A 13,479-nucleotide genomic window follows, 5' to 3' on the forward strand; every position below is an offset into this window, starting at 1 on the left:
ACACGAGTGCATATTGTAAGAACAGAATAGTAAGGTCCCTTATGACTAAGATAGGAGATAAAGCTCATGTGTTAGTGACCAAAAGACATGCTGAGACTGCAGATCTCAGCAGCAAAGGCAGTGCACAGTTACAAAATGAAACATACCCAAGACCTGAGCATCCCAATGGGCACGGATGACTAAGGACAAGCTATGTTTTCCACCGGCATTTCTCACTGCCAGCATAGCTTCTTAAAATCTAGGCTATATTCCTAGAAGAGGAACGCAACAGAAAAAAGGGCATTGTGTGCTGAAGAATCACTAATCCGATTTTGATTCCTGAGGGAGAATATGTGTCATTTGATACAATGGACATTTAAGACCAAAATAAAGTAAAGCTACAGGAAGCTAATGGGGTTATTTTTACCCCTGGTTTTGACTCTGAGGTTTTTCACCTACTACATGAGGGTCCTTTGGTAGAGTTGTGTTGATTGCTACTTTGCAATAAAGTTCCACTTTAGAGTATGGATATCCAAAATGAAATGCACACTGTTCTAGCCCCTTTAAAAAGGTGGTATGTAGGAGGCCGTATTCCCTAGCTAAATTGTCTTGGAATGGAGCACACTACATAGATAGTCCCAGTGTATAAGTTTTACAAAAGGCTCTGTGAAGTCTTACAGTAAAGAAACCTATCTCACTTTGTTCAAACCAGAACTTCTCAATTTATTTGATGATACCATTTTTTTTTTGGCTGATATGTAATGTATTTCACTTCAGGAAATGCTGGTGGAGAGAACCGTAGGTGAGAATGGATGATGATGGCATAACTGTGGTGACCCAAGAGAAAAATAATCAGGTGAAGCATGAGCCTAAGATTGATGCTAGGATGCAGAATATATCATGGCTGGGCATGGAAATGCTACTTGCCAAATGACCCCATATATCTTAGAAATTGGCTGAATTTCTTCTAATATTCTCTCAAGGTCCTCGCTGAGTCACTCCCATAAATGATGGATCTTAATGGTTCCGAATATCTCTAAAGCCTTTATGTGAAACCATCTCCCTTTTTAACTCAGTGATTCACTCCACTCTAGGATGCAGAGGCAGCCGGAATAGGCCAAGTTCCATTCTCCCATCATAAAATCACATAACAAGAGCAGCACACAACCATGATGAACTATTAGAAGGCTCGGAACTCATCTAAGAAGTTTAACTGGCTGATTCTTTTGAGACCCTGTCACTTCTGGGCTCTCTTGTGAGGACTGTGCTCATTCATCACTGCGGATAAAATGGACTCATCTGAAAGCACCAGACCAAAATCAACAACAAGCAAGAACATGAGGTTTCCAGTCTAAATGATATGGGTTTAAACCTCACCCCTGCCATTCCATGACATTGTAACCTTAGATCAAGCTTTCTCTGCATTTTAGCTTGAGAGTTATACGTTCATTTTGGAATCGTTATAAAGATAAGAAGAAATGAGAAATGGAACATGTAGAGATGCAGACTAATGTGGGATGCAGACAATGTACATCTACAAGGAAGAAGGCATCAACAGATTGGACTGGAAGCATCAATATGTAAGGGCAGCCATCTTTATCTTGCCACCCATCACACAGTGCCCAGGGACATTATGAACATGCCCTGTACCTGATTGTCCTGGTGTGCTTTCGGGTATAAGGAGAAATGACCTTGAAGAGCAGTTCCATGGCTCCATTAATTCCCAGCATGGCTCCTGTAGTTACTGAAGACAAAAATCGCAGTAGTCAGTAGCTGTTGTCACTAGAAGATGTGTTAATACAATTTGGATTTAATCATTGACAACTTCAAGGGGAATAACATACATCAATGAAAAACAAAACAAAAATAAAAAAAATCCTAAACCTCTTTCAGCAGCCTAGTAAGTGGGTAGCTCTTTCTTTCTACCTCAGTTTCAAGTTCTTCTCAGTTTTAATACTTGAATCCCAAAAACTGAGACAATGAGTTGACAGACCTCTATTACAATACCAATAGAAGAATGAGTCTTTGTGCACTAAGATAACTAGCCTGGGAATGTTTCCCTTTTCATCCAATGAAGTGGGGGGATGGGGAGGGTGGTATTAAAACGTGGTCATAGATCTTAATGAGAAAAAGTCAAAAAAAAAAAAAAAAAAAAACTTCCAGATGTCACTGCCATCTTCCAGGATGCTCCAGCCTCTTTCCACAATGGTCCATACCCCTTCTCAACTCAGCTGGATTTGAGAAGAGCACAGAAGATGAAGCCAGGAGATGCAGAAATATATGAGAGACAAGGAAGTGAAAGGAAGAAAAATTGTCCTCTGATAAAGTGACTCCTCTCTCTTCCATTGCACAGGTGCTTTGGAAAGGGTAAATCTAGGACTACCTGGTACTTTGGACCTGACTTATTCTGGGAAAATAGGTGGGAAAAAGGCATCTCAAAGATGTACAGAGAGGGAAAAGTATGTCTTAGATTGACTATTTCAGGCCTTGGGAGAGGAATGAAGTTCTGGAGGTGGTAATAACCCAGTACTGTCTATCAGACAGAGACTGCAACCGATGCCTTTGCTGTGATAATGCCATAAAGAGCACATGTTCACCTGTCTGCACTCCTACTCAGAAGAGCACAGACCATCACCACCCAAATTAACTGGATGGACGTAGCACCCTGGTGATGGCCATCAGTCTTCCTACTCTTACAGTTACTAATTTAGTCCTTATTTCTAAAGTGGAAAACAACACTAGACTAACAATTTTGGCAGATGGCTCAATAAGAATTAAGGAATTAAGTGGATTTAGCGAAAGCATATTTTTAATACCTCTGATTATAACATGGAAGACTAGACTTGATATCAGGAAAGGATAACAGAAGAAACCTCACTGGACTCACCCTTACTGGGTGGCTGTTCAACATGGCCATATGGCTGGTGCCAACAAGTTCACTGGCTGTCATAAACCCACTATGGCTACAGCCAACTAATCAGAAGGAAGTAGCTGTTCAGAAAGCTTGCTGAAGCAGTCAGCAGTGGGTCAAGACTCACCAAAGAAACAGAACATACAGGCTTCCTGAACTCTGTCAGCCTTTTACCAGGAAATGCAATGCACAGAGGCACCATGACCTTATGAGATAGCTAGTTGGTATAATAAATCTAGGCCACCATATGACCCAACTGGTTATGTTCTCACATGCACAGACAAATTGAAGGCTTTCTCAAAGCTAAACTGATGCTATATTGCTGGATGTTCATCACCATTGCATATATGTTCTAAAGAAAGCTAGTCACTTGGCCTTTAGGAAACCAAAAGATACATTAAGTCTTGTGCTGTTAGCAAGTGCCAAATTGGCTGGCAAGCTTTTAGGATACTCATTAATGGCAGTTGTCTTTCATAAAGGACCACAGTTTACCCCTTTATTGTTTAAGAGATGGGTTTGTACAGATTTATTCAGATATTACCAAATGCTCTCTGGTGTTCTTTGTTCTCTCTCTCTCTCTCTCTCTCTCTCTCTCTCTCTCTCTCTCTCTGTGTGTGTGTGTGTGTGTGTGTGTGTGTGTGTGTATGTGTGTGTATCTAGTATGTATGAGAGAGAGAGAGAGAGAGAGAGAGAGAGAGAGAGAGAGAGAGAGGGAGAGAGAGAGAGAGAAGACACTCTGTGAACAAAGAGCCAAAACTCCATCTCATTATTCTGGAGGAAACCATGTATCCCTCATGTTTATTAAGAGGATGCAATAGTGAAAACTGAGATGTTGAGCCAGGCATAGTGGCACATGACTACAACCCCAGCATTTGGGAGACAGAGGCAGGAGGATATGGAATGCAAGGTTATCTTTGACTACCTGGTGAGTTTGAGGGCAGTCTGGGCTACAGGAGACCCTATGTTTAAAATAAAATAAAAACAAGTAAAATTGGGATATTTCAGCAGTTCTTAGGATATCTGGAGAAACTACCTAGTTACTCCACCTTCGTGTGCTCTTCATGCAATTTCAAAATATTAGAGAAAAGAATGGGGTGGGGAAAGGCCAGCCGCTGTGTCATGGTCTTACCTATGCACATGATCGTCTTTATCCCATCTGACAAGTTTATGGGATTTGCTAAGGGTTGAATGCATTCCCAAAAATCCATTTTAAAGCCCTAATCTCTATGACCTAAAGAAGTAATTAAGGTAAGGAAGTGGATGGGGTGTGAGGTGTGAGGAAGGTGGGGGATGGGGGAGCTGGGATTGGTATGTAAAACAAAGTCTTAAAAATAAAAAAGAATTACAGAAAAAAAGGGAGGCTACTGGAGGAGGGATATATTCTAACCTGTCTTGTGTCCATCATAAAGAAAATATAAGCATAGAAAGAGACTAAGGCTGTGCAAACCCATGGGAAAAACCATGTGGGGACACAGCAAGATGATAGAATCTCCTTAAGACCAAAGAAACTGGCTATAGAAGAAGCAAACCTTGCCAACATCTTGATCTCAGACCTCCAGCCTTTAGCACTGGGAGAAAATTAATTCCTGTTGTTTTACTGAGACAAAACCTAGCAGATTAACAGTAATAATTATTGCTGCTATAATTTTACAATGTAAAAAAAAAATGAGGTTAAGCAGGTCAAGTACCCATGTTCCATGACTCATAAGAAATAGTATCAGAGTCAAAGTCAGGGCTCCCTGGCTCTAAGCCCACATTCTTTCCCCTACAGAGCATATTACATCTAAATAATTGTCACTTTTATTCCCCAGGAAGGGAGCTCAGAAAGGAGAAATGAAAGTCTATGCTCATTACATGTGAGATAGGAGGTATAGAATCTAATCTATTAATGAAAAGTGCCTCCGCATGGAGTAGAATTAACATGATTTTTGGAATTTTAAAGCCAGCCTTCAGGACTTTTTATCTGTATAAATTTAAGTAATTATTTCACTCCTCTAAGCTGCTGGCTTTTCCTTTGCTACAATATAAAAATGTAGATCTAAACACACAATTATTGTGATAATTAAAAATAGTTAAGTAGATGCTTATAACTATCAGCTGACATGTTCTAATGCAATCACCCAGAGAGAGGATTTGCTGGGAAGGATCATGAGGTTAGAAAAATAGTCAGTTTGGATTTTGTTATGTCAGTGAGTAGCTTCGTGGAATTAATAAGAACTATTCTTTGTTTTAGTGTGTGTGTGTGTGTGTGTGTGTGTGCTTGTGCACATGTATGCACAAATGTGTGGGCGGGTCCACATGCATTTGTTTGAGGAAGCCAGGTGTCATCCACAAGGATGTTGTCTACTTTGACACAGGCTCTCTCATTGGCTTAGACCTCACCAATTAGGCTACACCAGCTAGCCAGAAAGTTCCAGGCGTCCTCTTGACTCTATGTCCCAAGCATTGGGATTACAAATGCACATCACCATGCTAACATTGTTATGCGCCTTCTCAAGCCCTCATGCTCACACCTCAAGCACTTTCCTGCCTGAGTTATCTCCCCAGCCACTACAATGTTGTTTTGTTTTTAAAACAGAATAATGTTATGAATATGTCAAGATCTGAAGAAAGTCTGCCTTTCTCCTGCTATAGGACTTCTTCTTTTTTTTTTTTTTTTGTAATTTATTTATTAGTTCAAGTTAGGGAACAAGCTTGTTTCACATGTAAGTCCCTTCTCCCTCTCCCTCCCCTCACCCCCATCCCTCCTCCCCCACCCCAACCTACTCCCCACCCCATCCACCCACCACTCCCCAGGCAGGGTAGGGCCCTCAATGGAGGCTCTGCAGTATCCTCCAAATCTTCCTGTACTGGGCCTGGGCCCTTCCCCATGTGTCCAAGGCCAGAGGCTACAGGACTCTTTTACCAGGTAGTATGGATAGAGAAATTTTCAATGCTGTAACACCAATCAGAGGGAAAGACAAAGCCAATACCTAGGAATTCGATCAAGAGCTCTTCCTGATTGAGGCAACAAAGAAACAATTTCCAGCCTCCACAGCCTCTGGATTGTCAGGTTCCTTTCTGTGTCTGAATGGGACCACATGCATGCTCCATGCAAACCCTCATTCACCCCACACCAGCACATGGTTTCCAGGTGTCAGGTCTGAACTTACCGCTGGAGGCAAACACCCGCAGTGCCCAAAGACAGTGCAGGAGGTTCTGGCTATGAGATAGGTTTTTCCTGGCCAGAATCAAGGTCACATCAAGTGCTTCTAACTCCAGTGCCTTCTGTCCAAACTTCTTATCTAGGAACACAAACACATCTCTCTTACTTATGTCTCAAATTCATTGTAAAGGTTTTGGAAGAGAAGGAAAATGATGGGGGAGGGGGTAGGGCAATTACAGCCAAAGACACTTTTTAACATCATTAAAAATATTTTAAATATGCCCCCATTGTAACCAAACGCATTGGAAGACTGAAGTCTGGATGCACTTATTGATGTGAGGGTTATTTATGCCTTCTAAGAAAGTAAGCCATGACTTTAAAGACAGTCCTGTCATCCTCATAGGTATAGATATCTTTAAGACAAATCTTAGGTGAAGAAAACAACAGAGCATTCTAACGCAGTCATTTTATGGTCTGTCTGTTTTCAGACAGGGTCTCCTGTAGCCCAGTCTGGCCCTGAATTGACTATGAACTTCTGATCCTCCTGCCTTTCTCTCCAGGTGTTAGGATTCCAGGTGTCTGTCACCATGCCCATGTAGGAAGACAGTTCAATGGGTAAGAGTTCTTGTTGTGTAAACATGAGGAACTTAGTTCCGATCATCTGCAGCACTGACAACAGCTGTGGGTGGCCTCACATTGTAACCCCAACACTGTAGGGACTAATAGTAAGAGGATTCTAGCAGCTCATTGACAAACAATTCCAATAGTGAGCTTTGGGTTCAATGAGAGACTCTGTCTCAAAAGAAAAAAAAATGAAGTGGTGAGAAATTGAGAAACAGACCCAATATCACCTTCTGGGTTTCTGCATGTACATGTGTAAATGTACATATATGTGAATACATGGGCATATACATATAACACACACATACACAAGAACAGTAACGTGGTAATCACTGCCTTTGTATATCTTGGCCCCACAGGTTAAGGATGGTTAACCTAATGCTTCATTTATTCTTCCTAGAAACTCTAGAATTAAATTCTATGCTTCCATTATAGACATAAGGACTCCATGGTTCATACACCTTAAGTAACTTGACCAGGGTGTCAAAACAGCTACCGAGCATCCGGGACAGACTTAAAACCAGCCTGCACTGTGTGACTGGGGGGTATATCAGGTCTCTACTGTCTTCTTAGAGTTCACTTGGCCCACTCAGCTTTGCTGACTTTCCCCCTTTCTTCAGGTTTCAGCTCGAATGTCACTCTCCCTGACCATGCCATCCTAGGGCAGCATCAGTCTTTCTCTTCCTTGTGGCACTCAGCACAGTCTGCTACCATCCGGTTAATTATTTGCTGACCAGCTGGCCTGCCCTACTTGGAACAGAAGCTCTGCGTGAGCAGGCTCCTTTACTGTCTTGGTCAGAGATGTTTGCAGTATGTAGAATAGAGCAAGAACAATCACAAAATGAATGTCGCTGGTTATATTGGGATACATTCATGCATGTACTAGCTAATGCCTATTTCTCCGTCCATCTGTAGAATGCCAATGAATTTGAAGCAGAGGTCTAAACATTGATACCTTTGGCTTCAGCTGCTGGCAGTGAACATCAAAGGGGCCTGAGCTTCTCAGATGTGACGGTCATGATATTCAACATGCAGTTTAAGCTTAACTGTTAAAGCGTTTTGCAAAGTATGCAAGGACTATGAATGCTTAGATTATTCAACCCTGCTCCAGGAAGTTCCAGCATCCTAAGAAGGTGTTTCAGGATCCTCTAGGAGGAAAGAGAACTATCCAGAAGCTCTATTGCTATGTGACTTATCACAGTCGGTTGAACTAACAATGCTGTCCCCCCTCCATACACACAAGCAAATGCATTTCTACCCAGACATCCAAGATGCCATCTTATTTGGAAAGAGATTTCCATACATTGAATTGGCTAAGAAGGGATCAGACAGGACAGATTGGAACCTAAACATAATGACTGACACCCCTGGATGAAGAGGAGAGGACACACACAGTGAAAATACAGAGAGCACACAGTGAACACAAAGATAGAGAAGGGAGTGATGTATCTATAAATCAAAAGAAAGAGAGAAAGGAGGGAAGGGAGAGAGGAATAAAGGAAGGGAGGGAGGGGGAAAAAGGAACGGAGGAAGGGATGGAGGAAGAATGGAAGGAAGGAAGGAAGGAAGGAAGAAAGAAAGAAAGAAAGAAAGAAAGAAAGAAAGAAAGAAAGAAAGAAAGGACAACACTTCTGTCAGTACTAGGAGAAATGCAGAAAACAGATCCGTCAGGACCTCCAAATGGATCCTACCCTGTCAGTACTTGGTTTGGGACTTAAGGACTCCAGAAGTATCAGAGACTATATTTATGATGCATAATGGCAAACTGACTATGGCAATTAGATATGAAAGCTCTAAAAATGGAATACACAATTATGGTCAGGCTTGGTGGTACATTATCTATAATCTCAGCAGTCAGGAGTTCAAGACCATCCTTTGCTACATAGTGAGTGAGTTCCAGGCCAACTTGGCTACATGAGACTCTGCTCCCAAATCAAGAGGAAAAAGCAAATGCACATAATAGACTTTCCTATGAGAAATCTTTCCTAAAAATTTTCATTTTGTGTAAGGATTTAAAATGCACTGGAGTCACTCCTATCTTTCCCGACTTTTTGCAGTCCATGTCAGCTCTGACTACAACTTCTGTTTATTTTTCATTCATTTATAAGAACCACATCTTTTATTTCCTGGCATATATATATATATATATATATATATATATATATATATATATTGTTTAATTTTCCTTGCCAAGTATTATGGTGTATACCTCTAATCCCAATATCTGGGACACTAAGGCAGAAGGATTGTAGGAAAACTGAGGCCACCCTAAGCAACATAGTCTGAAGCCAGACTCTGTGCTTCAAAAATAACAATAACGAAAAGTAAAATTACCTCCCCTAGAAGGCTGGCCCTGCTATCACCAAGGCACTTGAGACCTCCCTTCTGCCTCCCCACCAGGGCTTCCCCAACTGCCCTCAAGGAACAACTCCAGAAGTATATTGTCAGTTATCATTAGGCCTTGAAGTGTTAGTACCTCTTAGGCCAACTTTGGCCATCAGCCTGAAGAGAGGCAGGAGGATGTCATAGTCAGGAGACGCTGACCTTGCTGTGTCCACCAGAGTCTGTAGAAGGGCTTCGCTGCCGCCTTTGCCAATCATATAGTAAATCCTCCGATCTGTGCCTGGGAAGAAACCAGAGGGAAGATGAACCATAAAAGGTCACCCTCCTCCCCAGAGCAGACCTCAGCCCTAAAGATCCGAGACAATGCAAAGGTTTATTCAGTTCACAACAGAAACACAGACTGGCAGATTCTTGACATGACTCATCTTTGAGTTGTGCTACCATCTGAAGGGAGAAAGATGTGAAATATGGCAGCTGTGGAATATTTAGAGATTTTTTATATATTCATAGATATGATAAATTGAGTGATATTACAAGTTCTGGGCACCTGTTAACTCTTCACTGGTGTGTATACATGTATGTACGAGTTTATAAATAGACAAGCAGGACATCATATATACTATATATAAGGGATGTCATCATATACTAAAGATTCTTTGGCAAAAACTTGAATTTAGTAACAGGAAAGGAGTAGTGTCTTATCTAGAATTATTTTATTGAAGGTGTAATGATTTTCTAATTCTGCTTTAGCAACCGGTAGAAAGGAAATACAGGAATCACTGTAGGAAACCCCCAAGAAACAAAATGCCCAAGCATTCCATCTGAGGGCTCTTGATCAGAGTCCTGAGCAATGGGAAATATTTGTCTTTCTACCAAAGAATAGATTTGAATAAGACCTCTCTCACTTTACCCAAGGATACCTCAAAAGTAGTGATTACACATTGACAGGGAAAAGGCCCCGTGTGGCCCAATCAAGGTAGCCAACAAAGTGTAATTATTTCAAAGAAGAAATTCTGATTTTCCCATCCTAATGAAAAAAGAATTGTCTTCTAAAAGGGGGAAAGAAAATAAAAAGGGAAAGGAAGAAGGGAGGGGAGAGGCACATGTATTCAGAAGTGTTAGTGCACAATTGTCATCCCAGAACATAGAAGGCTTAGGCACAAGGACTGCTAGTTCCAGGGCAGCCTGGGCTATAGAGGGAGACATTGGCTTAAGAGAAAAAGTATCCATATTGGAGAAGAGATTCCAAGGCTTCATTCTAAGCATTTTCATACTCCTCCTGAAGATAGTTTTATCTCAGAAGAGAGTGCTGACCTGTATAAAGGAACTCATTCATAAAAGAAACAAACAAACAAGAAAACTACAGGGAAGTGGCCCTGACACCAGAGAACATATAAGTTGATTAAAAACAAAAAACAGGAAAAGAAAAAAGGCCACAGTGTGATTGAGGCTTTAATCTCTAGAATGTCATTCCTCCTTAATGTTGTTTGTTTGTGCTAGTATTTCTTGATCCAGTTAACCCAGATGACTCCTAGGTATTCAATCTTGTCATCTAATTTCTGAAAATGTAAACAGCTTCCCAACCTATGATATTCCCCTGCCTCACAGTCTCATCTCCACATGCTTTATGAATGAAAGCTGCAATACCTAGTTCCTCCAGTGAGTCTAGGAAGGGAGCCTAGGGAGGTGATGGATATAGTTGCTGAGGAGTCCTCACAGATGAAGACTTTACGGAGGAGAAAACATAGCATGGCCACCCAACATCTTACTGCCTCCTATGTGTGGACATTGTAAGGTAGGTGACAAGACTAAAGAGCATCAGTATAATTATCCCAGTCTACGTGTGTCTTATCACATCACAGTAAGAGGAAAACATGGGCTGGTGGTTCTCTCTCACACCGCAAAGTTAAGTTACAAAACTACCCAGCTACACAGTTTCCTGTGACAGATCACAGCCAGCACTATCCCCAATCCACAATATGATTTGATGTGACCATAGACTACTCACCAACAGAAAGCAGATCGCTGAGGACCTGGAGGATGGCCAGGATTGATGCTTTATCAGAGGAGTTCTGCAATGATAACACAGACAGATATCTTGACAATGAATGCAAGAGGATAGAAGTAGCCTAGTTAGAGATTGAAAGAATAGGCAGAGTTAAGCTTTGCTGCACTGAGAAAGACTCTGTAAAGTGAAATAATGGGCAAGGGAGCTCTCCTTAAATAGCAACAAGTGCACTCACTGAGATAGAAGCTTCAGAGGTTGTGCCTAGTGAGAATTCAAGACCCCCCTTCATGGACTAGCTTGATAATAGCATTATTAAGGTACACACAAAAACAAGAATTGATGAATGACCCAGAGACAACAAACTAAAGGATTTTGTGGGCCTCTGTCACAAGAACAACATATGTTTAAGTAGTCTTAGATTATTTTTAATGATAAGAAGAAGAAACAGAAGTGACCTAAATGCTCTGTTGCAAATACTGACTTGCCAAACAAAGATAAGCTTTGATTTTTCTCAAGGAAAGAACAGAGTAGTAGCAGATCCTATTGTGAGGTTTATCTTAGAAATTCTCATAAGTTGTGACATTGTCACTTGTTTTTCTGAAGTCTTCATTCAGAAGGTAGAGGAATATGCAGAATTCTCTGGGGTAACCTATATCACAGTTCCAGAAATACAACTCCCTGCAGGTTCCCACTGTAAGATTAGGGCATGGTCATTCTGTCTTTGTTTGTTTGTGTAGGTGTGCCATTTACAACAAAATCTTAACATTCCCAAGAGGAAGTCTTGTGGTCTTTGTTGGTTTCAAAGGCCTCAATAACTCTCTACTGTACATAGGACAAAGGCAGGAAACCAAATTTTTTCATCATCTACTGTTGTCTCCAACTTCATTATTAATTTCAACATTCCTGTCTAAAATAGGCATTTCCAGTGGTATGGAAACTTATAGATTCCTGCCCCAGAAATGTTATAGCTTGATCTACAAGTTCAACCATGCTGGTCGCTTTTATGGCAGTTCTTTCCCTGCCTTTCAGCATGGTCAATGCTAGCTCGTCCTTCCAGTGCATGGTGCACCCTGGGATATCTCCACCCTTCCCTCATAGAAGCCATGTCTGGGATGCCTTCTACCTCTCCATCACTTAGCTTTCAGTTCTTGACAGCACACTCACTGGATAGTACTGACATTGATGCACCATCTTGCTTCCTATCCCACCTCTACTAGGTATTGGAATCTTTAGCAAACAGCACCTGGCAGAGGGGTTGCTCCAGAGAAAATATGAGATAAATATTTCTAATGGAATCCAAAGGAACACCAGGGGATCCACAAAGTCCCATGCCATCCAAGTACATTCAAGAAAGTCACACTTCAGACAAGATTGGGTGCATTCAGGATGGTATGTCTGTAGATGAAAGTCACACTTCAAAACACCTAACAGGGCTATATACTCCAGCATAAAATTCCACAGGATATTAAGAGACAATAAGGTAAATATCTTGATATTATATTTTTATAAATAAAAACTAATGAAAAACAATCATGGTGGACAAAATACCAAAACTGAGTTTACTAACTCCTTTTCTAGGTGACTGAGGCCTCTGGGACCACCTGCCCCCAAGTACTTGATAAATAGACCTAGCAGGAAAAACACTAGGTATATTCTGGCATCTCTTCATGGAGCTTTTCCCTAAATGAGGTGTCTCCTTCATCATATTAGTGGAAGGTATCACACACCAAATTTCTAGTCCATGTCACCCTCTAGCCACTGCCAGATATGGATACACATGATGCTAATGCCTTCCTCTACTCAAAGCTGCAAACAAGAACCAATGCTCTTTTCTGACATGGATCTATCATTTGGGGATTTGCAGAACTCCACACCTTTGCAAGTTGACCCAAAGATTATTTGCAGTAGAATTTATAAAAGTGTTTATGGGATTCTTTCTCTGGCTAATATTGACATTTATGGGTCAACCTCAATCACATCCTTTCTGTGAAGACAGAAGGTATAAGCTTTTTGTGAGATTACTAATGCTTGATAACTTAAAATGCTAGACTCATTACTTGATTACTAGGAAAAGGAAAATAAAAGAGGAAATGAAGAGGTGCGAAAAAAGAGAGAAAAACTAATAAGGGAGAAGCTGATGGAAAGGGAATAAAAGTCTAACTTTCATTTCCTTCTGTTCAATTATTCATGCATTCATCCCACAGACATCCATTGGATGTCATCTGTGTTCTAGTCACCAACTAGGCAGTGAGGATACATATTGATCAAAACACAATCTGCCATCAGGCTCCAGGACTGGCAGAGATAACAGCTGGCAGACAGTCAGACCTGGGGATGCTGAGGCCTGTAGCAAAGGTAAACACTGGTGCTGGGAGAATCAAGGGAAGGGACATTTAACCCAGCCATGTCCATGACTGAAAACTCAAAGAAATAAAATAAAGAGGAGACAGTGGTATGCTCTTGTCATGCTGT

The 13,479-nt window shown here is 41.2% G+C and overlaps 1 protein-coding gene across 1 annotated transcript in view; it reads right to left on the reverse strand.

Annotated features, from left to right (window-relative positions):
* Agbl1 (ATP/GTP binding protein like 1) overlaps positions 1–12,069 on the reverse strand; it is a 744,973-nt gene extending 732,904 nt beyond the window's left edge. Inside the window, exons 1-5 of the mRNA XM_035441643.1 lie at positions 11,986–12,069; positions 11,008–11,128; positions 9,133–9,279; positions 6,043–6,174; positions 1,630–1,723 (exon numbers count right to left, since the gene is read on the reverse strand). Of these exons, the coding sequence (XP_035297534.1) occupies positions 1,630–1,723; positions 6,043–6,174; positions 9,133–9,279; positions 11,008–11,128; positions 11,986–12,069 (578 nt within the window). The remainder of the gene's footprint in view (positions 1–1,629; positions 1,724–6,042; positions 6,175–9,132; positions 9,280–11,007; positions 11,129–11,985) is intronic.
* Between the last annotated feature and the right edge of the window lie 1,410 nt (positions 12,070–13,479).

This window comes from Cricetulus griseus, chromosome 3, assembly GCF_003668045.3.
Source record: "Cricetulus griseus strain 17A/GY chromosome 3, alternate assembly CriGri-PICRH-1.0, whole genome shotgun sequence".
Classification (NCBI taxonomy): Eukaryota; Metazoa; Chordata; class Mammalia; order Rodentia; family Cricetidae; genus Cricetulus; species Cricetulus griseus.